The sequence below is a fragment of the Carassius carassius genome, chromosome 4 (genome assembly GCF_963082965.1).
Source record: "Carassius carassius chromosome 4, fCarCar2.1, whole genome shotgun sequence".
NCBI classification, from domain to species: domain Eukaryota; kingdom Metazoa; phylum Chordata; class Actinopteri; order Cypriniformes; family Cyprinidae; genus Carassius; species Carassius carassius.
The window spans coordinates 32,620,116-32,643,992 of NC_081758.1; the positions used below are offsets into that span (position 1 = coordinate 32,620,116).

Below are 23,877 nucleotides of genomic sequence, written 5' to 3' on the forward strand. Positions count from 1 at the left end.
TCTCTAAGAATAGTCTCCAGTGTTTATTTAAGAAGTGAACACACACATAGCAACTTTGCTTTATATCATTCATGTTTACATGTGTGGACGGTACATTCATACAGTTTTGGTTCTCTAGCTTAAAAGATTTAAACAGGCCATAGACACATTGTAAATGCCTGGTAAAGACAGTCAGCCAAGTCTGGATGAAATAACTGTTGTAAGCTGTCGACTTGTAAAATGTGATTAGTGTTGCCACTGAAAAAAATATATAAATAAATGAGATTTCCTCCACAGTCAGTTCCACCATCCAAAAAACTCACAATATTTAAATATCCACATTTACCCATAAGCTTCCTACGTATTTTACTGTTGTTAATTGAAAAGCATTTTCTCCCTATGAAGCCCTTTTCTGACACGCAAGACAAAAATGTTTCGGTAAACTATAATTATGACATATAATGTTGGAAGTCATCATTTTGGAATAAGTAAAAAAATATGACAACTTTTCATAATTATGACATTAAAATCAAAATGATGAAAAAAGTTTGAAATTATGACAAAAAATATAATTAAGACAAAAATTTGTCATAATGACTAATAATTAACATTTTTCATTTATAATGATGGCTTAATATATCATAATTTCTACCTTTTGTCTCTTTTTCCACTTACCATTTATGAATTATCAAAGCAAAGATGACTTAGTCTATGATTCAATCATCAGTTTGTTCAATTAAGGATTAAGTTATTGCAATGTTCCCACAAAATGATTTCAAGTAAACCATCACACCAATTTTCATTCAGATACTTTTGTAAATTAATTATCATCATATGCTCCATGCCTGTGAGTGAAAGAGGGAATCTCTTGTGTGTTCCAAACTCTGAAAAAGAGAGCCTGGAATCAGTGATGGAGTCTTGTTTCCTTCTGATCAGATTTTGAGGTCATCCATCCTGGTCTTGTTGCTGCTGTAGCGACTTGAGTGGCTGGGCCTGCGTTGCTGGCTTGGTGATCCGGGTACAGAATTAGCTGTTTTGTTGATCTTGACATCTGCAGTGTCTGGTTTCCCACTGCGCTCTACAGCCATGTTCTCTCGGTTCTGCTTGTAAGCAGAGCGACTGCCATGTGGTGGGAAAGTTCCATCGGGTTCTGAGAGGTTGAAGTGTGGCTCAGTGGGAAAGGGAGCTGGAGGTGGTGCGTGAGCAGGGAAATACTGGTAGTTTGGCACAAATGGAACCACCTCACTCGGCACTTTAGATTCAGTGTCGCAGACAGAATGTGAGTGCCTGTGTCGGAGACCCTGACGGCATTTGGTGAAACCCAAGTGATACATCTCCACCAGGTTGAGTAGCAGAGAGACACAAGCCACAGCCAGCATGAACACAATAAAAATGGTTTTTTCGGTAGGGCGTGAGATGTAGCAGTTGACAGTGTTGGGACAGGGCCATCTGTTGCAGGTGTACAGTGGCTTGAGCTCAAACCCATAGAGGAAGTACTGTGCCACAATGAAGCCCACTTCAAACAGTGTTTTAAAGATGATGTTGAAGACATACGTGCGTAGCAGGACTCCTTCCAGACAGATCTTCCCCTGTTCATCACGCATGGGACCTTTTCCAGATTTGGTGCTCAAAAGTGCCTGTTCGTCTGCCCTCCTTGCCTCATTGCATTTTTGTTTCTGCTCCATGCGCACCAGGTGCAGGATGTGGCCCAGGTAGATCAGTGTCGGAGTGGAGACAAAGATGATCTGAAGCACCCAGAATCGCATGTGAGAGATTGGGAAGGTTACATCATAACATACATTCTGACAACCAGGTTGTTTGGTGTCACAGGTGAATCCAGACTGCTCATCGCCCCAAACCTTGTCTGCGGCGGCACAGAGCACCAAGATGCGGAAGATGAAGAGTACAGTGAGCCAGACTTTGCCCACCACTGTGGAGTGTTCCTGGGCACTTTCCAAAAGCTTCCCAAAAAAGTCCCAGTCTCCCATTACTGTTGTGTGCCCACCTGCAAAAACACAGAAAAAATATAGGGTTACATCAATTTTAATTCAGCTAATAATCAGTAATGGTCAGGATTTAAATTGGGCCAGGGCCATACGGGGCTGAACCCAGCGCATATACTCCAGGGCTCGATATTAGCGCTTCATTAAGGCCCAACAAGTAACGTGATTAAAACATCAGTAACCAAAAATAATTATGTAAACACCAAAATATCAAGTATTATTCTGATTTTATTACATTTAGCGTAAGTGGCGAATAGTGGATATAGCTACTGTATATAATGCATCTATTAACGGAATAAGGTTGCATTACAGATTTATATGCCACAGTTGATAGATAATTTATGAGAATATTGCTTAAGAATAAATAATATTTGCAAAAAATTAAAACACACACATACATACAGTACAGTATATATTTAGAGAGAGAGAGAGAGAGAGGCTGTGTGTGTGTGTGTAAGCTCGAAACTATAGTCCCCCCCCCTCCCCCACATAACAAATCCCAATTTAATCCCTGGTTATGGTCATTAATCAATAAATGTCAGCTGTGAAAAATTCTATATTATTTAGTCTGAATAATAATTGGCAAAGGTAAACAAAATTATATACAAAATAAAGGAAATGAATAAGCACAGTACAGTCAGCCTTTACATGGTACAATACACGCCTACAAAAATGTATACTCTTACTTATTAAGTTGTTAAATTTAGTTTATTTTTATTTTTTTATTTAGGTCTAAAAAAAAAAAGGTCCCGCATCTAGTAACAAACACATTTACTTAGTCGTCTAACTGTGGACTTTCAGTAGACTTCTACTTGAAAATACATATGGAGTATATATAATTAAAACACTATAACCTAACTCTAAAAGAAAGCCTCTTCATTTTTGCAATAATAAAATAATTTAAAAAATATGTTTATTTTATTTTTAGCCTATTTTTGCAAGACATCCCCAAACAGAGGTTTTGGTCAGCTTACTCCTGGGTACAAAATTGTCCCCAAAATATGGTTAAGTATATACATACTGTACACAAAGACACACACATACACTAACATACATATACTATCAGAGGGGTGCAAGGTTCTTTGTCATGTTAGAGGGATGTGTTGTTATATTTGGTCACGTGGCCTGAGGTTTGACTGACGTCTTCATGTCTGAGCATGACCTGAAACAGGTGGATATACTCGACACCTACACACACACATAATGATCTTCCAACACACTTCATACTTTTTGTATGGCATTCTGTCCGTTAGCAAATTCTCTTAAGCTAAAAGTTAAAGTCTCTTAACTTTTCAAACTTTTAAAGTTATAGACCCCCAAATATAATGTTGCCCTTGCAAAGGGGCAGCTATATATTTAATTTATAGAGAAAGCATTTAGAAAACAGAATAAACCTTTATTGTTACTATTATTAATAATAATATTTTTATTTATTTTTCTCTGAACTATTCCGGAATTTGTCCCTGGACCTTAGTTTGACAAACTTGCCCTTTATGTACATAGATTCCAATTAAAAAATTCTAAAAGAATTTGTACATTTTATATGTATTAGTTTTTTTATGAATTTTATATGAATCTATTTTATTTAACTTAGCATTTTTAGACTAAAACACACACACACAAATTATTTTGCAACCAAAATGCACACCCTTTTTCAGATAATCATCCACACATACCGTGATTAGTCATTCACAAATAAATACACACACAGTCATATATAAATGAATCACATTAGTCATTATACTAAATATAGGATCCCTTTTGCTTCCCAAAATCTGATGGATCTGACAATCATTTCTACCACTAAGACATTATTTTTACATATAGATCCATAGATTTGATTCATGCTGGTAAATGAAATCAATCAAAAACTGTTAGAAGTGAATACAAGACAGAGATGAATCTGAAAGGTGCAGGTATGTATAAGGGTCAAAGTGTGTGAGAGTCAGTTAATTCTATAGCTTGGAACTTACCTTTTTTTAATGTCCAGCTAAAATGATCCCCTCATACATAAATAGTAATAAGTCTAAAAGGGAAAACGCAGTGCTGCACTTCTTATGTCACACATTTCGCTTTCTACTCTTCTCCAACACTGGCTCAAACAGAAAAAGAGAACTGCCCCATACAAATACAGTGAATATATATGTGTGTGCATGTATGAGTGTGTGTTGAGGTTAATTTTGGCAGGGAACACAATCCCTAGGGAGAATTTGGAAGAGTGTACCACCTGCCTTGTTTCTCAGAGCCTCTCGGATGAGTGACAGCTGTCAGGACCAATGGCAGAGCTCACAGGACACAGTCAGTTAAGCAGTTAATCCATTCCTCTCTTTAAAGGAAAGCGACTGAAACGCATCTTTTTTCTTTCTATTTTGTTTTTTCCTTTTTTTTTTTAAGTGTAACAGAGAACAAATAGAAGTTAGAGAGCAAGAGGTATACAGACAGGAGACAAGTCTGAGTCACTCTGCTATGTAATGGTCTGACAGAGAACAGGGAATATTTTACATCTCTAAGCCCAGGTAAAGCAGACTGCCTGTTGACAGAAGTCCCATGACTCAAAACAGGTTCATCAAATAGTTCATTCATTCATCGGATTGGCTGATAAGTGGGATGGTATATATATATATATATATATATATATATATACAGTAAAATAAGTAGTGTCAATTCAACACTTAAAGTGTTAATTTTAACACTACTTAAATCATATATGTTCCCAATCTATCAAGAGGTAAATGTACACTGTTTGTAGTGTTAAATGTCAAAATGCACCTTATACTGAAAAATGACACTGAGAGTGTTACTTTTACTATTTTTATAAAAGTTGTACACCTCTGGTGTTGTTGTTATTTCTTAGTATTACTCTAAAAGTGACATAAAGAAAGTATTCCTTTCAGTAAAAAATGTATTTTTACATTCCTCTGCTTTGTATATTATTATATATTATTGAAATTCTGGGAATAAATGAATAAACTGAATTGCTTATTTCACTGGAGTCATGTGGGATCCATCTAAAATGCATTGGTTATTTATTTATTTAATTTGGGGATCTCCGAACTCAGTTCTGGAGGGCCATGTCCTGCCGAGTTTAGCTCCAACTTGCCTCAATACACCTGCCTGGAAGCTTCAAGTATACATTAATTAGCTGATTCAGGTGTGTTTGTTTAGGGTTGGAGCTAAACTCTACAGGAGACCAGCCCTCTAGGACCGAGTTTGGTGACCCCTGTTTTAATGAATAGACAAAATTAAGTCAGGACACTTAAATTAAAATACAATATGGTCTAACGTCTATTAAGCCACAAAAAACAATAATAAATAAATGTGAAACCTTCATGTTCTGCTGATCTCAAGTGCACGTGATGCTAGCGGTATTTTCAGCCTCTGCCACCTCAACATATGAGTGTACATGAACACATGATCATAAACTCTTGAGCTGTTCTGAGAGTCACTTTATGAGGATTTTATTGTTTCTTTTGAGAAAATATTTTGTCATATATACAAACAGAAACTTAAATGTCTTCAGAGCAACCCGTCAAAATAAAAGTTTGGTTTAACTTAAAGAAACTGTGACAGAAATACTCTATGTAATGATTGTTCTACTACTAATAAAATTAGGCTACTAATAAAATGTTTGGTTTCAGTAACCTGGTGCTTTATTTGCGTGTGGACAAACGGCCAAACTGTATATAAAAAGCTAGGGTTTTAAAAATAACTGCATCCGTGTGGACAGGGCCTGAATCTGGAGTATGGGCTACTTGTGCAATTAAATGTATAACTTACTCCACCCCAAAATTACAATTTTGTCATCCATCACTTACCCCCATATCGTTCCAAACCTGTAAAAGCTTTGTTCATCTTCCGAACACAATTTAAGATATTTTGGATGAAAACCGGGAGGCTTGTGACTGTCCCATAGACTGGCAAGTAAACTTCACTGTCAAAGTCCAGAAAAGTATGAAAAGCATCGTCAGAATACTCCATCTGCCATCAGTGGTTTAAACTTAACATTATGAAGCGACGAGAATACTTTTTGTACACAAAGAAAACAAAAATAAATGATTTTATTCAACAATTTGTTTCCTCTGAGGTGTCTCTCCGTTTCACCGTAGCGACATTTTGGAGACAGTCTGTGGGACAGTCACAAGCCTCTTGGTTTTTATCCAAAATATCTTAAACTGTGTTCTGAAGATGAACGAAGATTTTATGGGTTTGAAACTACATGGGGATGAGTGATTAATAACAATTTTCATTTTGGGGTGGAGTATTCCTTTAAAAGAATACATAGAATAATTAGGCTACTTTAAAACATTAGTTTGACACAAAAAAGTTTTTAAACAATAAAAAAGCAATGCTGAATTCATAATGAAGATTTTACCACAAAAAACGAATACGATTTTATTTAAAATTAGTTTTTTTAGGTGCAATATGAGCATAAAACTATAGCAGTGTTTATTTATTTATACATTGCTCTAAAATTGTGTGGAGTAATAGTACACAGGTTTTTTAAGTATTCTGAATTAAATAGAATGTAAAACCATCTTCAATTACATTAGCCCTATTTAGGTTTCAGGGAGTGACAGGGGGAGCACTTCTAAAAGGAGCACAGTTTCTGTGAGATCCAGGCTCCCACTTGGGAATCCTTGGAGTTATTGAGATGGCGACTTGTTGCCCGAGCAACAAGAAAGATGATTTCTGCGATGTTAAGCAGGATGCAGACGCCAGACACCGCAAGCATGAATATAGTGAACACTGTTTTCTCTGTTGGTCGGGACACAAAGCAATCGACTATGTTTGGGCATGGGTACGAGTCACACTTTACAAGCCGGAACATCTTGTATCCTGGGTAAATCATGTAAAACAGATACATAAAGGCAGATTCGAATAACACACGGAACAGTAGGCTGATCATGTATGTCCACCAAAGGGCGCCGGTAATCTTCATCTTTTGATTTTTTATCTGCTCTAAGTCCTTTGGACCGGTACGGCCAGCTTGGCGATACAACTTTTTGTCGATATGCCGACGATGTGCAATGTGCATGGTAACCAGCAGGGCGGGGGTAGAGACCATGATGAGCTGCAGCGCCCACAGTCGGATGTGAGAGATGGGGAAGAAGTGGTCGTAGCATACACTGTTGCAGCCGGGCTGCTGGGTGTTGCAGGTGAAATGTGCTTTCTCATCGCCCCACACGCTCTCCGCCGCCACCACCAGAACCAGGATCCGGAAAATGAAGAGGACAGACAGCCAAATCCGCCCAATGCCAGTGGAATGCCGGTTCACGCCGCTGATCACGGCGTAAAAAGACGCCCAGTTCATTTTTGGTTCCAGATCTGAAAGACAGAGGAAAAACTCCACTGTTATTTGGATACACAAACACACACAGAGAGAGATAGAGAAGCCACTCTCAACCCAACTGACTGCTTGTTATCTGGCATATTTTAATAATATTTTATAAAATACATACAATAATTGGAATCAGAAAGATTTCTACGGGCAGAGGAGAATAGCCAAACCAAAAAGAAACAAAGAAAACCCAATGTAACATTCATAAACTGTACACAATGGAATGCGCACGTGAGTGGGGCTGTAGTGCCATCTAGTGGTCGCCGTTTCTCTTTGGCTCAGCTGCGCGTGGATCGCGAGCTGCTGTGTGTGTGTGGATTGGGAAAGGCGCAAAGGGCTGAACGAAAGTCTAAAAATTCAAATGAATCAAATAGACAAAAAGACAAAAAATAGCCGATTAAGATTTTATTAATTTTAATACAATCATACCGGTGCGAGTACGTTCAGCAAGTCATATCATCAGCTGCTAAATTGAGCTCTGTGATCGCTTGCTGGCGCTGAGCCAGAGATAGATGCGTTTTTACAGCGCTGCACATTATAACCAATCACACAAGATTCTGTTGAGCTTTTGAATACAATGGCCAATCAGAGGCATTCAGATGAGTCATCGCTAAAATGCCGGTGCTTCCTTCACTCGCTCGCTGACTGAATACCTCTTTCTGGCTAATTCTCTCGTCAGAAACAACAAAGTGCAGATGTGTGTGTACGAATCTACAAAAAAGATATTGATTTCACTGTGTTAACAGTTTCAGTGATTTTAATGGTAGTTTCTGAGAGTGATTGAACTCTAGACTGTCAGTGAAAATGATCTTTAATAATGTAAATGTTATTTGCTCTCTTTCTGAACAATGAAAGATTAGTAGCAATTTTTATATCACATTAACTTTCAATGTTATATTCACATTTAATATAAAGTCAGTCGTATTAAAAATATGTTATGGCATGGCACCTATATCTGTTACTTAAGTAAACAGACAGGGTTTTATAATAAATTACATAAATTGGAGTAAAGGCTGATGAAATATATACATTTATACACACACACACATACATTACATACATTTTATCTATATATCTAAATAAAAATAGGCTCAGTATATATGACCCAAAGTAACTAGTAACTAACTACTTGAGTATATTTTTAATCCAATACTCTTTTACTCTTACTCAAGTAACTATTCAGACTAGTACTTTTACTTTTACTTGAGTAAATATTTCTAGAAGTATTTTTACTTTTACTTGAGTACAGTTTTTGGGTACTCTACCCACCTCTGCTGCTCAATAACCATGAGATGTCATAATGAACAACACACTGACAACATCGGATGCAATGTACACATTTAGTCTTTGAAACAAAGCACAACACAAAAATATGAAGTTAGAATATGCCTCGACAATGGACTTTTATGTCCTGTATAGATGTCCTGTACAGGCTGGTACTTGCACAAAGTGATTTTAATGACTCTGTATTCCTAAAAGTACCTCATTGGCTGAAAACCATAAAAATTCCACTAGAAAAGCAGATGCAAGGACAAAGAACAACCACATGTACAGCAGAAAACAGCAGCAGATGACCCATGTTCTGACAGAAAAAGAAAGTGAGTGAGAGAAAGAGATTTATTCAGTATTCAGCATTACCAGGCTCCGCAGGTGGCGTTAGTAGCATGGGCAAAGCCCATGTAGAGAGGTTCTGAGACCCGCCGTGCTTCCAGTGTGTGTGTGTGTGTGTGTGTGTGTACTTTCTGTCAGATGGAGTGTCTCCAGCTTGCAGCAGCACAATTTATCACTGGCAAACTCACAGCCAATGTCATTCTCCCATCACACAATGAAAGCATGGGTTCAGTCACAGAACAAGAGTGTGCACGTTTGTTTGATATGGGTCACCAAGTATCTTCCATCTTTTACTTTTGCCTTTCTACCCCATAGATTTTAAATGCTCACAGGACCATGCAGAATTTTTCTTTTCTTTACTCTTTTTTTTTTTACACAAATTTAAGCACACTCATTATGAAATCAGTTTTTATAAGGTTTGAATTAAATATTTTGAAGTTTAGAATTGGACATAACAATTAGAAATGTACCAACAGTTTGGTTTGCAAATATCCTAAATCAATAATATGCAACCATATGGTAATTCATTAAAATGATGATGCATTCATATCATGTATTTTTTTCATTATGTCTTTCCATTTTCGGTGAATACTGCTATTATTATACTCTTATCATGTAACAGAATATACTTTTTAGTGTGTGTGTGTGTGTGTGTGTGTACATATATATATATATATATATATATATACATGCATCGTGGTAAAATTTAAATATAAAGTCTTCTATATCTCAATCAACACGAAGTGTTTCTTTATATTACTGTACTTCTGGTTGTTTTTTTCCTCTAGTGTTAGTAAAGTCTTGACTGGGATGTATTATTGTTTTAGTGAAATAAATACAGTGATGGATCTCATCATACTCTCTCTCTCTCTCTCTCTATATATATATATATATATAAGATATAGAGAACATTTTTTGCAGAACATTTTCACTTCAAACTGATTTTTAGTTCAACCATATAGATGGGTGTTTCACTGCTGACTTGACTGATTTGGTAGCTTGTTGATTAATGATTTGCTGGATAGAACACGGTGGTAGTTGATTATGACAGAGTTTAATTGGTAGGTTTAGTACTATGTTTGATATGGTTGGTATTTGGCTGATGTTTACCTGCGGTTGGTGAGGTCCCTGAGCAGATGAAGAGGTTGAAGTTGTACAGGAAAGGGTTGATGTTTCTGTAGAGCAGATCATGGCGCTGTACTGGAGCTTTGCATTGCTAATCACCCGTGTCATGCTGTTACTCACCCCACAACAATCATCTCCACACAAAAGATGCTTGTGCTGCCAGTCCTTAACCATTCAGAAAAGATCCAAGGCACACACCCACCAGCAGACACTGTGACGCAAATTATGTAGAAACGCATTCACACATGAACATACACCAGCTCACATACTGTACACAACCTTGTACATAGCTTTGCTTTTACACACATTCATAGCCATGTACAAACATGGAAGTTTAAACACACACACTGTACCTTAAAACAATCTCTGTATGCACAAATTTGTATAGCTTACAACAAAACTGTTTTTAGATAAATTAATTATATTAAAAGCACTGAAGTTCCATAACAGCAGCTTCAAAAGAAATGATCATAATTGTCCAAATGGTCCTTATTAACCATGAAAAAATTGTATTTATTAATTGCTCTTTCCTTTTGAGGTGGTAAATGGCACATACAAGAATGTAGATTGCTTCGATTTATTTTAATCTGAGGTTTTATAATGAACTTCAGTTGACTAGAAACTTATTACTGGAAATGAAAATAATAACCACTTTAAAACTTTACATGTCAAAAAATTCTAATTGTCTCTGTCTATCTTTACTCCATTTTGTCCTTTATTTGCTGTTGTCTCATCCCGAATGTTAGCCTACAGTCACTGAGCTTGCCCTTCTTTATTTTTCATAGTAGTTACTAAATCTATTAAAAGTTAATTTTGTCAGTGTTATATCTATCAGCTAACACATACATTTTTCTTTTATAATTTTGAACCAGTCCTGTATTAATATCAAGCTTTTAAAATGCATATTAAATAAAAATAAAAGGCATTTCATTCATAAATTTTATTAACCCTAATCTCAACATCCTTTAATATTAAAAGCCATTGTTTAGTCCCTTTACAAACCAAAAAGTTTGTTTTATTTAACTAACCTTTTCGTGAAATATATATATATATCGTAAGTATAGTAAGTAAGCTAATAAATAAAGTTTTCTAATACAGAAGACACTCATTTAACTTTGTTGTTGTTGTTTATAGGCTAATTTAGATATATTTACTTTGTGTTCCTTCTGGTGTTCGTGTCTCATGCCGTTTCGCCACAAACGCCCAAAGCGCGAGCGCGCACGATCAGCCAGCCCCACCTAGAGGAATTCTGGGAAGACATGGCAGCTTCCGCTGTTTGTGTTCACTCAGTTTCCGCATAGGACAGTCACTAAATTAACAGAGTTAAGTTCATTTCACAACTTTATCAGTGGCGCGGTTCGGTACTCTTCGGGATGGAGGAAAGCGGCAGTGTGGACAGTGTGGAGTCGCTGTGCAGGTACCAAAAGAAAACACAAACACACTCTCTAACACATATACATCATCGAATGAATGTTTACCATACTTAATTTCGCAAACACGCTGTATGAAAGACATCCTCGGACATTTATATAATATTTTTTTGAAGCTGTCTGTGAGGAGTGCAGAATATATGTATGATTATTTCTCTGTCAGGATAGTCATAAGTTACTCAACATTATTTTGTTCCAAATCAGTATGACTGACTTTCTTTCATTATTGTGTAGTAACGTTACGTTAAAGGAGATTCACTTTTGTTGTATAGAAAAGCAGATTTAATGTTAGTGAATGATGGCTGTGGTTTCGAGTCTCTAACATTCTGTACTGTATGTTCCATGGATGAAATCAAATTTGGAGCAACATGGGGATCAGTAATTGATGACAGAATGTTCATTTCTGAGAAAACTGTTCCTTTAATCCGTAAAGCTCATAGGTGTGCTTTAATCCGTCTTCATCCTCTAATATCCTTTTAGCTCTACCACAACGCGCTCAGACCGCTCAAATGGCACCAGAGTTTCAGACACAGAGCTGCGGGTCAGTCAGGACCAAAGTCCAACCCAGCACTTCTTATTCTGTTCCTAAAACTGTTGTATGTTCGAAAAAGTTTTTATAACTAAACCTCATCCATTTTTTTCTTCCTTACAGAGTAAAGGAAGGGCAATTCAAAAGGTATTTCAGTGTAAATGTGAGTGTAAAACTTGGATTAAGTCTCAGTCCTCATGATCTCATGTTCTTCTGCTTGCAGGTCTACAAAGACCCCAGTAAAGCCGAACTTACTCTTCTGCCAGAGGAAGTGGTTCAGGATTCCGGTATTTGTGGTATTATATTATATTGATTTCTGTACATCATTCTGATGGTTTTAATGTATGTGCTTATTGTGTGTGTCCACAGCTAAAGACGTGACTTATATATGTCCGTTCATTGGGCCTGTTAGAGGATCTCTGTCTGTCACTAACTATAGACTTTTCTTCAGGTGCATTGACAGGGTAAGGGTAATGTGCTCATGCTGTTTCTGTATGAAAGTAAACTAAATACTTTAAATCACCATATTTGTCTAGGAGCCAGTGTTTGGACTAGATCTACCTCTTGGAGTTTTGAGCAGAGTAGAGAAGATCGGAGCAGCAACTAGCAGAGGAGATGTCTCATACGGCCTTGCCTGCAAGGTTTTAAGTTATTTTTGTATTTTTTTAAATAAAAAAATAAAAAAGGTTTTTAATGTGAAGACAACTCTATATTTATATTTATATATATATATATATATATATATATATATATATATATATATATATATATATATATATATATATATAAACAGAAACGGAAATGGAAATATGGAAAACTAATAAAAATGACAAAAGCACAAACTTTATTTAAATTTACATTCTTTATTAATCCTTCACATGTCATTAGGTTTGTTACAATAGCAGCAGTCATGTCACACAGACAGCAACAATCTATCTATGTCTGTGTCTACATTCCTAAAATCAAACAAAATATAATAATAAACTAGTAATAATAGACTAGTTTGTTAACCAGCTGTACTCCAATGTACTTATAGTTGCAAAGATCCACATCTTTTCCCTGAATGGAAACTTGATCTGGTTTGGGCCCCGTCCTCCTAAAGTCAATGACCATTTCTTTGGTCTTAGAGATGTTAAGCCTCAGGTGATTATTATTACACCAGGCCTCATAATCCCTAATTGTACTCCTGTATTCCTCCACACAACCATCCCTGGTAAATATATATATATATATATATATCTGAAATGTTGTTATTGTAGTATTTTTATTTTACTTTCATTTTCATACTTTCACTTTTCATTTTATAGTTTAAGTTTTAGTAATTTGGCTTTGTGCTTTTATCATTTTGTGTATGTGAACATCTGGCACATATGAAAATACATTGCTAAAAATAAAAGTTTTGTGGTGGCGCCATTGAATATGTTGGCAGGACATAAAATTAAGCAGCAGAATAAACCCTTAAAGTTAACTTTATTTTCTATATTTTTTGAAATTTTGCTTAATGTCTTGTAGGATATGCGGAATCTACGTTTTGTGCACAAGGAGCCAGAGGACTCACTAAAGAAATCAGTGTTTGAGATTCTGATGAAGTTTGCTTTTCCGGTGTCAAACAACATGGTGAGAAACATAAATGGACAGAGAGTATATATTAACACAGCATGAAATATATTTTACATATCTAATTTAACTGATTTAGCCTCAGCCTAAAATTAATTAGTATCACTCTCTATGTCCCCTCTTCTTCTCTTTTCTAGTCTCTCTTTGCATTTGAGTATAAGCAGGTGTTTCCTGAGAATGGATGGAGGGTGTATGATCCCCTGGCTGAATACAAGAGACAGGTACAGTGTGTGTTTATTCATTTGTTTGTTTTTGAGTTACAAGGTGATAATTAACAGTCATTTGATATTTATTGAAAAAATAAATAATTTTAGGGTAATCGGGACTCTAAGCACAGGTGGCTTTTATCAACCCTGAAGGGGTTTGTTTTGCAATAATGATTTTATTATTCAACATTTCATTATGAATGTTTAATTTTATTACCTAGTATTTATGTAGTTATAAATGTGTCATCAAAAAATAATATACAATTTTAAATATTAACAATTTTATTATTTGAAAAGAATGAGAATATGGGCGTGATATAAGAGATAGATATAGTGTTACAAGAGAGGATATAGTTTGTCCAGGACAACAGTTATTTTAAAAAAATATATTTAAATGCAGAATGTTTTTAGCTGCTAAGAATCGAGTATCTGTGAGTCATGTTTTAAATACAAATGTGTGTGTGTGTGTATAGGGTCTTCCAAATGAGAGCTGGAGGATCTCTAAAGTAAATGATCACTATGAGCTATGTGATTCATACCCAGCAGCTCTAGTTGTCCCAGTAACCATTACTGATGACGAACTGCGACGTGTCTCCAGCTTTAGGGCCAAAGGACGCATTCCGGTCAGTGTCATGACACATTACTGAATCGTCACACATCAGTCTGTATGTGCACAATTATTCGTCCTCGGGCCTCACCACTGAAGCTATTGGCTTGCCCCGGTTTAGGTGCTATCATGGATTCACCCAGAGAGCCAGGCCACAGTGGTTCGTGCCAGTCAACCGATGGTGGGCCAGAACGGTCGCCGCTGCAAAGAAGATGAAAAGCTCCTTCAGGCCATTATGGATGCAAATGCACAAGCACACAAAATGTTCATATTCGATGCAAGACCAAGTGTGAATGCTGCAGCTAACAAAGTAAACATTCACTTTTTTGTCAATTGTCTGATTTAAATGAAAGGGGAACTTTGAAAGCCTGTGTCTATGTGTATTTTAGATGAAAGGAGGTGGATTTGAGAGTGAAGATGCTTATCAGAATGCTGAACTGGTTTTTCTGGATATTCACAACATTCATGTAATGCGTGAGTCTCTACGGAAACTAAAGGAGGTTGTCTATCCCAACATTGAGGACTCTCATTGGCTTTCCAATCTTGAGTCCACCCACTGGTTGGAGCATATTAAGGTAAGATGAGATTGATCATGTGAATCACCTTTCTCAAGTGTTAAGAAACATGAGGATGATGAAGTTGGCACTGATTGTGTGGTATGTGTGTGTGTTAGTTGATTCTGGCAGGAGCTTTAAGGATAGCTGATAAGGTGGAGTCTGGGAAAACCTCAGTGGTGGTTCATTGCAGTGACGGCTGGGACAGAACTCCTCAGCTGACCTCACTGGCCATGATAATGCTGGACTCTCACTACAGAACCATACGAGGGTTTCAGATACTACTGGAAAAAGAGTGGCTAAGCTTCGGTCACCGCTTCCAACAGGTCAGTCATCCAGTTGTAGTCTATGTGATAAAGCAACAAGCAAGACCGTAAGGGGATAAAAGGTTTGCTGTATCCCAAATTTCTTATTTGTTAATTCATTCACTATTCCCTATAAGTGTACTGTCTCTACTCTGGGCACATACCATTATATTGATAGATTAGGCCCAGTTCTATGGGGGTGCTAGAGGTTGCTAAGCACCCTCAAATGAAATCAATTGCACCCTCAATAATGGTGTAATAATGGCATTTCATTGCAGATTTGGCAAACTATCCAGTGCTTTATGGTTTGCGCTCTGGAGATCGGTTTCTATTTCAACATCTTTTGGAGCATTGAGCAATGTAGCCAATCACAGACATATCTGTTGATTTCTGGAATCCAACAGCCAATCAGAGGCGTTTAAGTTAGAATCCACTCACCGCTCAAATCGGAGCAGTTTTTGTTCAGGTGTTGCGTTCAGCACAAATGATCTCATTATAACAAAGTGTAGACTTTATGTAAATAAGAGATTCATTATGCTATGTAACTATTATGTAACTTTGTTATAAAAAGATGTTTTAAATAAATGCTGTTTATTTTTTTAACATAATATTCATAATTCTACATTCATCATAAATGATTATTTTTGTGAATATAGAGAGTGGGTCATGGCGATAAGAATCACACAGATGCAGATCGCTCTCCGATCTTCCTGCAGTTCATTGACTGCGTCTGGCAGATGACAAGACAGGTGAGGGCAAAACACCCCAGAGTTACCAGAGCAACACCTGCCTGTGTCTTCAGTGTATTTTTTATGTCTATGTCTGTAAAAATATAAGAGATAAATATTTGTCTTTTTACAGTTTCCTGCAGCTTTCGAATTCAATGAGTATTTCCTCTTAACAATACTTGATCACCTCTACAGCTGCCTTTTTGGCACATTTCTGTGTAACAGTGAGCAGCAAAGACTCAAAGAGGTAAGAGAGAGAATGGCCTTGGGCATACATTTTTGTACACTTTGTATGCATCTCATTTGCACAGTAAGTTTGAAAATTAAAGTTAGAAAATTAGCTTTTAATGGATCAGAATGGAATTTGGCAGATGCTTTTGTCTTAAGCAACTTATAGTAAACGATCCTTTGTCATTATGTTAAATTATAAATGAGAGTGAGACTTGTGTTTATTTATAAGATCCTTACATGAGTGTGTGTAGGTCTAAGGGACTATCTGTTTTTGTGTTTAGGAAGTCCCTAAGCACACTGTGTCTTTATGGTCATTTGTGAACAGTCAGCTTGAGGAGTTTGTGAATCCACTGTACGTACACTATCCCTCCCATGTGCTCTTCCCCACCGTCGGTATACGACACCTCCAGCTCTGGGTCACCTACTACATACGCTGGAATCCTCGCATGGTACCACAGGTACGCTCCAGGTTTTAATGGATGTGTAGATGCGGAAATTGTCAGGTTTATTATCTGACTCTGCTAGCTAAAGTTTGCTCACATTGGTCTGATATTTAAGACATTTTAATTTGGCTTTTCACACTGCACTTAAACCCCAGATTATTGTCGTTCCAAACCCTGCGGGTAAAGTTTTGTTCCACATTAGTAATTTAGAAGCAGGGTTAGCACCGCTTTTACCCAAAGTTGTGAATCCCTGCTTGAACATTTATAGAAACAAAGTGAGTTGAATAAACAGTTTTCAGAGTTTGAGAGGGAAAATGTTGAATGGTGATGGCAAATGTGAACTGGAATGAAAAAGAGACACTTGAGTCCATTCAGGAAAAACTACAGTATTTAACTGCATTTGTCCAAGCAATGCCGCTGACATGGGGTTTAGGAATGTACAGTGTCAATTTATGAATACCCAGGATTAATGGTTAACCCAATGAAAAATATGAGCAATGTAAAACTTGAATCAAAGTAACCCAGAATTAGGTTTACCCAGAGTTTAGGATGACACAGGTTTAACTATTTTAAATGTGAAAAGCCCTGTTGTGTACTAAAGGTGTGCTAACTACAAAAAGTATCTATTGGTTTGATTAACAGGACTATATCTGTCCATCTTTAAACCACTTTTTTTTTGTGTGAATAAATATGCGTAATTAGTGATGTAATTATATTATCCATCAACTGAACATCTGACATTTTAGTTAGCATTTTAAGAACTTGTGTTTTAAAATGGCTCGTGCGGTCTATGTTTGGTTTGAAAGTCTCAGTTTGATGAACAATCTATTTTAGGAACCTGTCCATCAGCGCTACAAAGAGTTGCTAGCAAAACGGGCAGAGCTTCAGAAGAGGGTGGAAGAGCTGCAGCGCGAGGCGGCCAATCGCACGGCTTCGTCATCCTCTGAGAGGGCAGGGTCTCCTACACGCTCCATCACACCTGTGCAAACCTTCGTATAAATGCTTGACAACTTTAAGGAATGCTGATCTCCACACACCACATGAGCGTGTCAAATGGTTCTCATGTTACTTCTTAGTGATGCACAACTGATGTAAATTCCCACACTAACATTCACCTCGCTGCTACTAGCTGGCTGGATGGAAGGAAGAAGCTTTTAATCTCTAAATCTGCTCGATACTGGTATTATATTAATACATTTTTTAAGACTATTGAAGCATTAATGCATATTAGAAAAATATTAGGGTCTGTACTGTATGAGCTGTAAGTAGTAGAACCCTCCGACTGAGCATCACATGACCAAAGTATTGTGATGTCCCTGGGATTCTGCCTGCATCATCTTGATGCAGAGGGAAGTTGAGACTTGTTTTTTCAGCTTCAGGGTCTTGCGTACAGACTTGTCTTTACTTGAAATTCAAAACTTTCTTGCACTTGTTTAAAATGACACTATGTAATCATGTTATAGAATATGCTCTATAATCTAAGTTTTGCTTATACATTAACATTGTTGACAAATAAAGTCTTGACACTAATTCATTTGGGATTCGTCCACAGCAATAAAACATCTGCAGTAACTGGACCTAGACAATAGTGTTTTGTTCATGTGGGGATGTTTTCATTTAGTTTGTGTAGTTGAATGAGTAGTAATGAAAAGATTAAATGCATGTGTAACATATTTCAGATAATGGGCAAAGCATCGAAAGCTGTGCTACAATCCTTTATCTTTTAATCTATAGTGACTGAGAAAACATCTCGATTACCCCAAACAGTACAAACAGACTGTTTATTTACACATCACATTCAGTTACATTTTTTAAATGGCTCAAAATATTTGCGAACAAGTGCTTGATATAAAAACCATAAAAGAACATAAATACAAGACTATTTACAGTATTTATGTTGGTTTTAATTCCTCTCTGTATCTGTGAGCTAGCAGCCCTCCTCTGAACTTCACCACTTGCCCCTCTTGCTCCAGTCTTTAGGAGTGAAATGCAAGCATTTGGGATCAATGCGGAGATGGCGTTTCTGCATGGCACGCTCGTGACCTTCCACTATGTCCTCAGACAAGGTGAGGATATATTGACCCTGCAATGGAGAAGAGCAAAACCAATCTGAATTAACAAAGAATATGACTAACGTTGTCTGACTTTCAATCCCAAAATAATTCAGTTTGAGAGTTTAAATTAAGAAAATGCATTCTTTCGCTGTATTTTTTTTTTACCTTATAATAATTGATGAGGTTGAGGTATTGAAGAGTTGATATCACATCCTCTTTCTTGACACTTGTGATCTCGCTAATTTCACTAAAAATAACAAAGGCAAGAACACTGCTAGAAAACTGTTTACAAAGTATTTCTTTAGTACAATTAGAACTAATTGTAATTCTTTAGAACAAACAGTGGGCACATACTTGATGGTGATCTGTGGCCGCTCTCCATTCTCTGATTTGAGGTCCATGAGTATCTCCAGAATGGTCTGGGACCAGTATGAACGGTAGGAGAGCAGGCCCAAATCAGACAGAGGTTTCTCTGGGGTGCCTGTCTTTCCTTCCACCTTTGACAGCTCATAACCTTGGAGACAAGATGTGACGTGAAACAAGGCCCACAACATTCAGGGCTTATTAAATTACATTGTGTACATAAATTATTGACTGCAAATAACTAGTCCTGAGAACTGTAAACTACTCACTGAACTCAATTAGTAGTTTGCCATAGCCTCTTCTTTGATAAGGTGGTAAGGTCAGTATACAGGCCACATTATAGTCTTCTGTTGATTCTTTCTCCTTTAATGAAAGAGAAAAAAAGACATTTAATATAGTGGCCTCAAAGACTATTTGGACACTTAATATTAGAGAATGTCAAATCAAAAGACGTTCATTTATAAGGAAATATTGTACATACAAATGATTAAAAAGCATAAAACAACAGATGCCAGCAGATAAAGAATATACCTTTGAGAAGTAGCCAACTATATGGAAACCCTTAGAGTCATACTCCGTCATAACATAGAAGAGGAAAGGGTCTGTGTCGTAGTACAGGGTCTTATGGTCCAGAAAGCATTTGGCCAATAAACACAAATTTTGGGAATATGCCTGTACAGTGAAAGAGCATCAAATATTTAAAAGACCATCAAGAAACCACAAAGACAAAACTAAATAAAGTGTCCGAACAGCAACATTGAAATATTCTTTATTAAGTTTAGCCACTTGAGTTATTTGTGTCAAATCACTAATCCAAACTCTTATTTTGTCATCTGCCTCTTATTACACACCTTGTTTTTTCTTCCATCTATTTCAAAAAAGGAGATTGTTCCTTTCCGGTAGATCTCATTTCCTGGTGGATGCCGAAGGTTGCATTTCGTCTTTAAAAGTTACAGAAGGATTAATAATTGTATTAAATGTAATACCAATCATACACAAAATATGTGTAACTATAACATGTATTTAAGGATGTAGTCACATTTACCATTGTGAAATTTCAATAGGAATCCGTGCAATCAAGAGTTCTGCATGAGGGTGAAAATGTTCCCCAAGCAGATTTTGTTGGTGTTCAAGTTGGTCATAGAAATTCGCTGCGTTGACCAACAGAAAGCTGCTTGGTTTAAATGTGACTTCAGTGTGTGATGTGCCTCATGCATAGCTTCACTACTGACAACGCCTGTGAAATTTTGCTTATGTGACCACACCTTAAGCCTAAAGTCTTCAAACTAGTCTTACCAAGTGTCTTTGAAGACATTTGAGGCTCTTGAGGTATTTGAGACAGAATTCACAGAGGTAGAGAATGAGCAGAGAGGTGAGCTCCTGTGGGTATGGAGAGAAGTACCAAGGCTTCAGTCTGTGCCGGCCCAGCTCAATACAGTCTATGTTCTTCATTCGCGTAACAATGTCATCATGACTGCGGTCTGACACCAAACTACCAGTCATGCGCGGGGCAGATGGGATTCCATCTGAACTGTCCTGAGAGTCCTGATATAAGAGAGTAAAGTCAGCAAGTCAATAATATGAAACATCAAAATATGAGAATGTCCTTCATGTTTAAAACATGTTTGTGAGTTTCCTGTAAAAGGTTTTTTTTAATGACAGGTTTACCTGATTTCTTTCCCAAAATGTATATTTATGTATTCAGTGCAATGGACTCTATTATTTCAGTTACTGAATCTTATCTAGAACCTGATTCTTTTACAGCCATAAACCTCCATTCTGACAAGACAAACCAAAGCAAAAGCAATGGGAAATAAAGGAGCCGGACCTCTCCTGGCAGCAAATAGATGGTGGAGCAGCGAGGGCTGTTATTCTGGAACATCTTTACCATCTAGAAAAACACAAGGGGTTGCAAAGCTTTGGGAAATTTGAACGGAGGAAGGTAAGTCATAGTAGAGCAGAAAACATCTCTTTTTTTTTGGTTGGTCATTTGGTTTCTGTTGGAACGCAGTTCTCACTCTGCTCTCACTAGTAGTCAGTTGGTTTCTAATATAACTGTTTGCATAGCACAGAACTTGTAAAACACAATATTTCACCTATATAACTATAGTACTATACTTAATAGTATAGCAAAATACCTACATGGGATAAAAAGAATAGAAGTGCCCTAAAATGCCACAATCCTAATTTTAACAGATGCTGAACATCGTACAGGAACATTGTCATGATAAATTCATGACATGTTGATTTTGAGAATGATAATTTTTATCTGCAGGATGTACCTCGTCTGTCCCTCCACAACTTTTTCTTTTTCTCCCAGGCTGAGGAGGAATAAGATGACGCTGGATGGAGGTTGTGCCATTCTTCCAGGAGGAAGATGCAAAGCAAATAAAGAAAGGTTTGATTTTTAAAATGATATTTAAAAAAATACTATATACATAACAACATATATATATATATATATATATATATATATATATATATATATAAAAAATAAAAGAAAAACAGCTATTCTTGAATAGTTGAACACAGTCATTTCTTACTGTAGTGAGAGAGGTGAGTGGTTCATGCTCATCTCTGGATTTAATGCTGAAAGAAGAATCTCTCATTGCTGGATAGACAGAGGCCTGACTCGCCTCTGCAGAACTAGGAAGTGAAGGCACTGGAGTCGCTGCGGTCACTTGTGTTGCCAAAGAGACTGACTCTGCTTTCCTTTTCTGTAAGATCAAACAGAAACAGGACAGCTAGTTTTCCTCTGCATTAAAAGTGAGTGCAATGTTCTTTAAAAGGTACTAAAATCCAAAACTGTGAGTAAACTTCTGCCACTTACATCATGAAAATAAATAAAAAGTCATGAGAATGTTCTGATTAATGTGGTCTGGCTGTATTAGGAGATTTTACATACAGTTGGCAAAATGAATAGAATTGCTTTAGGAGTAACAAAACATCTTTTTTAGTCCCCTGTGCAATAAATACTACAATTATATCTAGTATTTTAGATATTATTTTAGTATTTTATATTATAACTTGGCATCTTTCAAAGATTTAATCTTATGTAATTCCTTTTACAATGCTATAATTGTTTTGCAATAAATATCTTTAATTTACACATCACATAAAAGGTTCTAAATGCGATCTGCAGTTTAAATCAAGATGAAGCAAAAACTGCATCCCTCACACCGTTTAAAAAGTGTATCATGAGCTTATTCAACTTAGTCTTTAATTCAGCCCATTCATCCTAAACTCTTGCTGTGCAGATTGATTGGCAAAAAAGAATGGGCAGGGATCGTTTGTACCGGTTTGGGGAGGGTTTTTCCTCTTGAAGTTGCTGAAGCAGTCTGAACATGATGCAAATTTGAAAACAGCTGCATATGATATACTGTATATCTCACAGGGTGAAGAGTGGATCCTCTTACCACATCTCTCTCTGGAGAGCTCGGCCGAGACCCAGGCAGGCCATCCTTCATGGGAGTCTTTGCCTCCTTCTTGGGAAATTGGAGTTTCTTAATATCCAGCCGGTCTGGAGTAACCCACTCATCCAGGCGTTTATTGACTTTCAACAAACAAAACATTTTGTGAAGTTTTTTTTTTCTTTAAGATAAAAGGCTCAATAAAGAAAATCATGTAACGAGGTAAGTGACCAAAATATTTACCAAAGACCAAAGCTAATGATTAATACTCACAGTCAATATAGTGGACATAGTAAAGCTTTTTCCCTTGGATGTCTTTGACACTGAGAATTTCAGCCAAAGCTATGAAATAACAAAATTATGAATCACTTTTGGTGAAGCAAAAAGTTACATTTTTAATATCTACTTATAGATACATAGATATATGTATTGAGATATGTATAGATAGATAGATATATGTATAGATAGATATGTATTTTTGTACTGCTATTCACATGTAGCTACTTTTGTACACAAGCGCTGCGCAAGGCGGAGAAGCTGCTAGTGTTATGTGTACATTCTGATACTTACGCCATTCGTCTTCATTTACTTGATTTTTTCGCAGCACGGGAAGTCGACAGCCCTCTGTGATCTCAACCTATGAGGACATAACGCGATTACGAACGACATCGAACAGCAAAGACAGAACAAATGTCATTTAAATAAATACTAAGACTACATAAGAACTAACTGTCTGTTTACTTACTGAGTGATCCGCCATCTTTTTTTCTTTTTTTATCAGGCGCACACAAAAGTGCGTTGCAGAAAACGAGTCGCGTTGATTTTGCGTGGAGTGACGCGCTAACTGAGATATTATTCATTAAAGTTATTTTAGCAGTATGGCTATCTTTTTTTGTAGTAATATAGTAATACACATAGTAATTTAAATATTTGTCGATTTACATGTAGAACAGTGTAGAAAAAGTGTAAGGAGCAAATACAAAATACAGTGAGGCTAACTGCGATGAAATGTGGTGATAAATTGAATTAGACATTTAGATGAAAATCTTTATTGAAACGAATAGTTCTTATATGTTTCGTTGTGGCATTTGCTGTCCAATGTCCAGTGTGAATGATTGAAAAGTATATTATGTAAAATTAATAATAATAATAAAAATCAGGTATTCGGTGTTTAGTTTCGTTACTACAGAATGTGCATTTCTTACAAATAGTTTGGATGCATCAAGTTCATGTAGAAAGTGAAGACTATCCTGCTGGAAATCACTTGTAATCAAATTAAAGATTCCTTAAATATCACCACTGTAATTCGTACAACTGTAACTATACAATTACTAAAATTATATA

At 36.6% G+C, this 23,877-nt stretch overlaps 4 protein-coding genes across 5 annotated transcripts; 1 reads left to right on the plus strand and 3 right to left on the minus strand.

Annotated features, from left to right (window-relative positions):
• Window positions 1-772: 772 nt before the first annotated feature.
• LOC132139839 (gap junction alpha-3 protein-like) lies at window positions 773-4,104 on the minus strand. The gene is made up of 2 exons (XM_059548483.1): window positions 3,956-4,104; window positions 773-1,984 (listed from the first exon to the last, which is right to left on the minus strand). Exon 2 carries the CDS (start codon window positions 1,965-1,967, stop codon window positions 912-914), a length of 1,056 nt encoding a protein of 351 aa, XP_059404466.1. The 5' UTR covers window positions 1,968-1,984; window positions 3,956-4,104; the 3' UTR covers window positions 773-911.
• Window positions 4,105-6,537: 2,433 nt separating this feature from the next.
• LOC132139848 (gap junction beta-1 protein-like) lies at window positions 6,538-10,201 on the minus strand. Its single transcript, XM_059548498.1, has 2 exons — window positions 10,042-10,201; window positions 6,538-7,307 (listed from the first exon to the last, which is right to left on the minus strand). The coding sequence occupies exon 2, from the start codon at window positions 7,291-7,293 to the stop codon at window positions 6,571-6,573; it is 723 nt and encodes a 240-aa protein (XP_059404481.1). The 5' UTR covers window positions 7,294-7,307; window positions 10,042-10,201; the 3' UTR covers window positions 6,538-6,570.
• A 1,077-nt stretch (window positions 10,202-11,278) lies between these two features.
• Window positions 11,279-18,283, plus strand: LOC132139831 (myotubularin-related protein 2-like). The gene is made up of 16 exons (XM_059548462.1): window positions 11,279-11,473; window positions 11,967-12,027; window positions 12,139-12,162; window positions 12,239-12,302; window positions 12,385-12,479; window positions 12,552-12,656; window positions 13,528-13,632; window positions 13,770-13,853; window positions 14,312-14,461; window positions 14,567-14,755; window positions 14,835-15,020; window positions 15,119-15,325; window positions 15,961-16,053; window positions 16,166-16,279; window positions 16,545-16,721; window positions 17,541-18,283. The coding sequence occupies exons 1-16, from the start codon at window positions 11,430-11,432 to the stop codon at window positions 17,703-17,705; spliced, it is 1,863 nt and encodes a 620-aa protein (XP_059404445.1). The 5' UTR covers window positions 11,279-11,429; the 3' UTR covers window positions 17,706-18,283.
• A 207-nt stretch (window positions 18,284-18,490) lies between these two features.
• Window positions 18,491-23,364, minus strand: LOC132139832 (histone acetyltransferase KAT5-like). 2 transcript variants are annotated; one of them, XM_059548463.1, is made up of 14 exons: window positions 23,279-23,364; window positions 23,104-23,170; window positions 22,807-22,875; window positions 22,540-22,676; window positions 21,667-21,840; window positions 21,406-21,486; window positions 20,952-21,014; window positions 20,420-20,668; window positions 19,975-20,064; window positions 19,655-19,795; window positions 19,393-19,486; window positions 19,115-19,274; window positions 18,926-19,007; window positions 18,491-18,789 (listed from the first exon to the last, which is right to left on the minus strand). In XM_059548463.1, the coding sequence occupies exons 1-14, from the start codon at window positions 23,291-23,293 to the stop codon at window positions 18,655-18,657; spliced, it is 1,557 nt and encodes a 518-aa protein (XP_059404446.1). In that variant the 5' UTR covers window positions 23,294-23,364; the 3' UTR covers window positions 18,491-18,654. The 2 variants fall into 2 exon arrangements, with proteins under 2 accessions (XP_059404446.1, XP_059404447.1); XM_059548464.1 differs by lacking the exon at window positions 20,952-21,014.
• Window positions 23,365-23,877: the final 513 nt, after the last annotated feature.

Bases quoted from the DNA above. Each gene is read 5' to 3' on its own strand.
- LOC132139839 (XM_059548483.1), bottom strand. From the start codon at position 1,967: ATGGGAGACTGGGACTTTTTTGGGAAGCTTTTGGAAAGTGCCCAGGAA.
- LOC132139848 (XM_059548498.1), bottom strand. From the start codon at position 7,293: ATGAACTGGGCGTCTTTTTACGCCGTGATCAGCGGCGTGAACCGGCAT.
- LOC132139831 (XM_059548462.1), top strand. From the start codon at position 11,430: ATGGAGGAAAGCGGCAGTGTGGACAGTGTGGAGTCGCTGTGCAG. The intron at 12,028-12,138 runs GTCAGTCAGGAC...TCTTCCTTACAG, and splicing joins TTTCAGACACAGAGCTGCGG to AGTAAAGGAAGGGCAATTCA. The intron at 14,756-14,834 runs GTAAACATTCAC...TGTGTATTTTAG, and splicing joins TGAATGCTGCAGCTAACAAA to ATGAAAGGAGGTGGATTTGA.
- LOC132139832 (XM_059548463.1), bottom strand. The intron at 21,015-21,405 runs GTACATCCTGCA...GTGTTTTTCTAG, and splicing joins GTTGTGGAGGGACAGACGAG to ATGGTAAAGATGTTCCAGAA. The intron at 18,790-18,925 runs GTAAAAAAAAAA...TCTCCATTGCAG, and splicing joins ACCTCATCAATTATTATAAG to GGTCAATATATCCTCACCTT.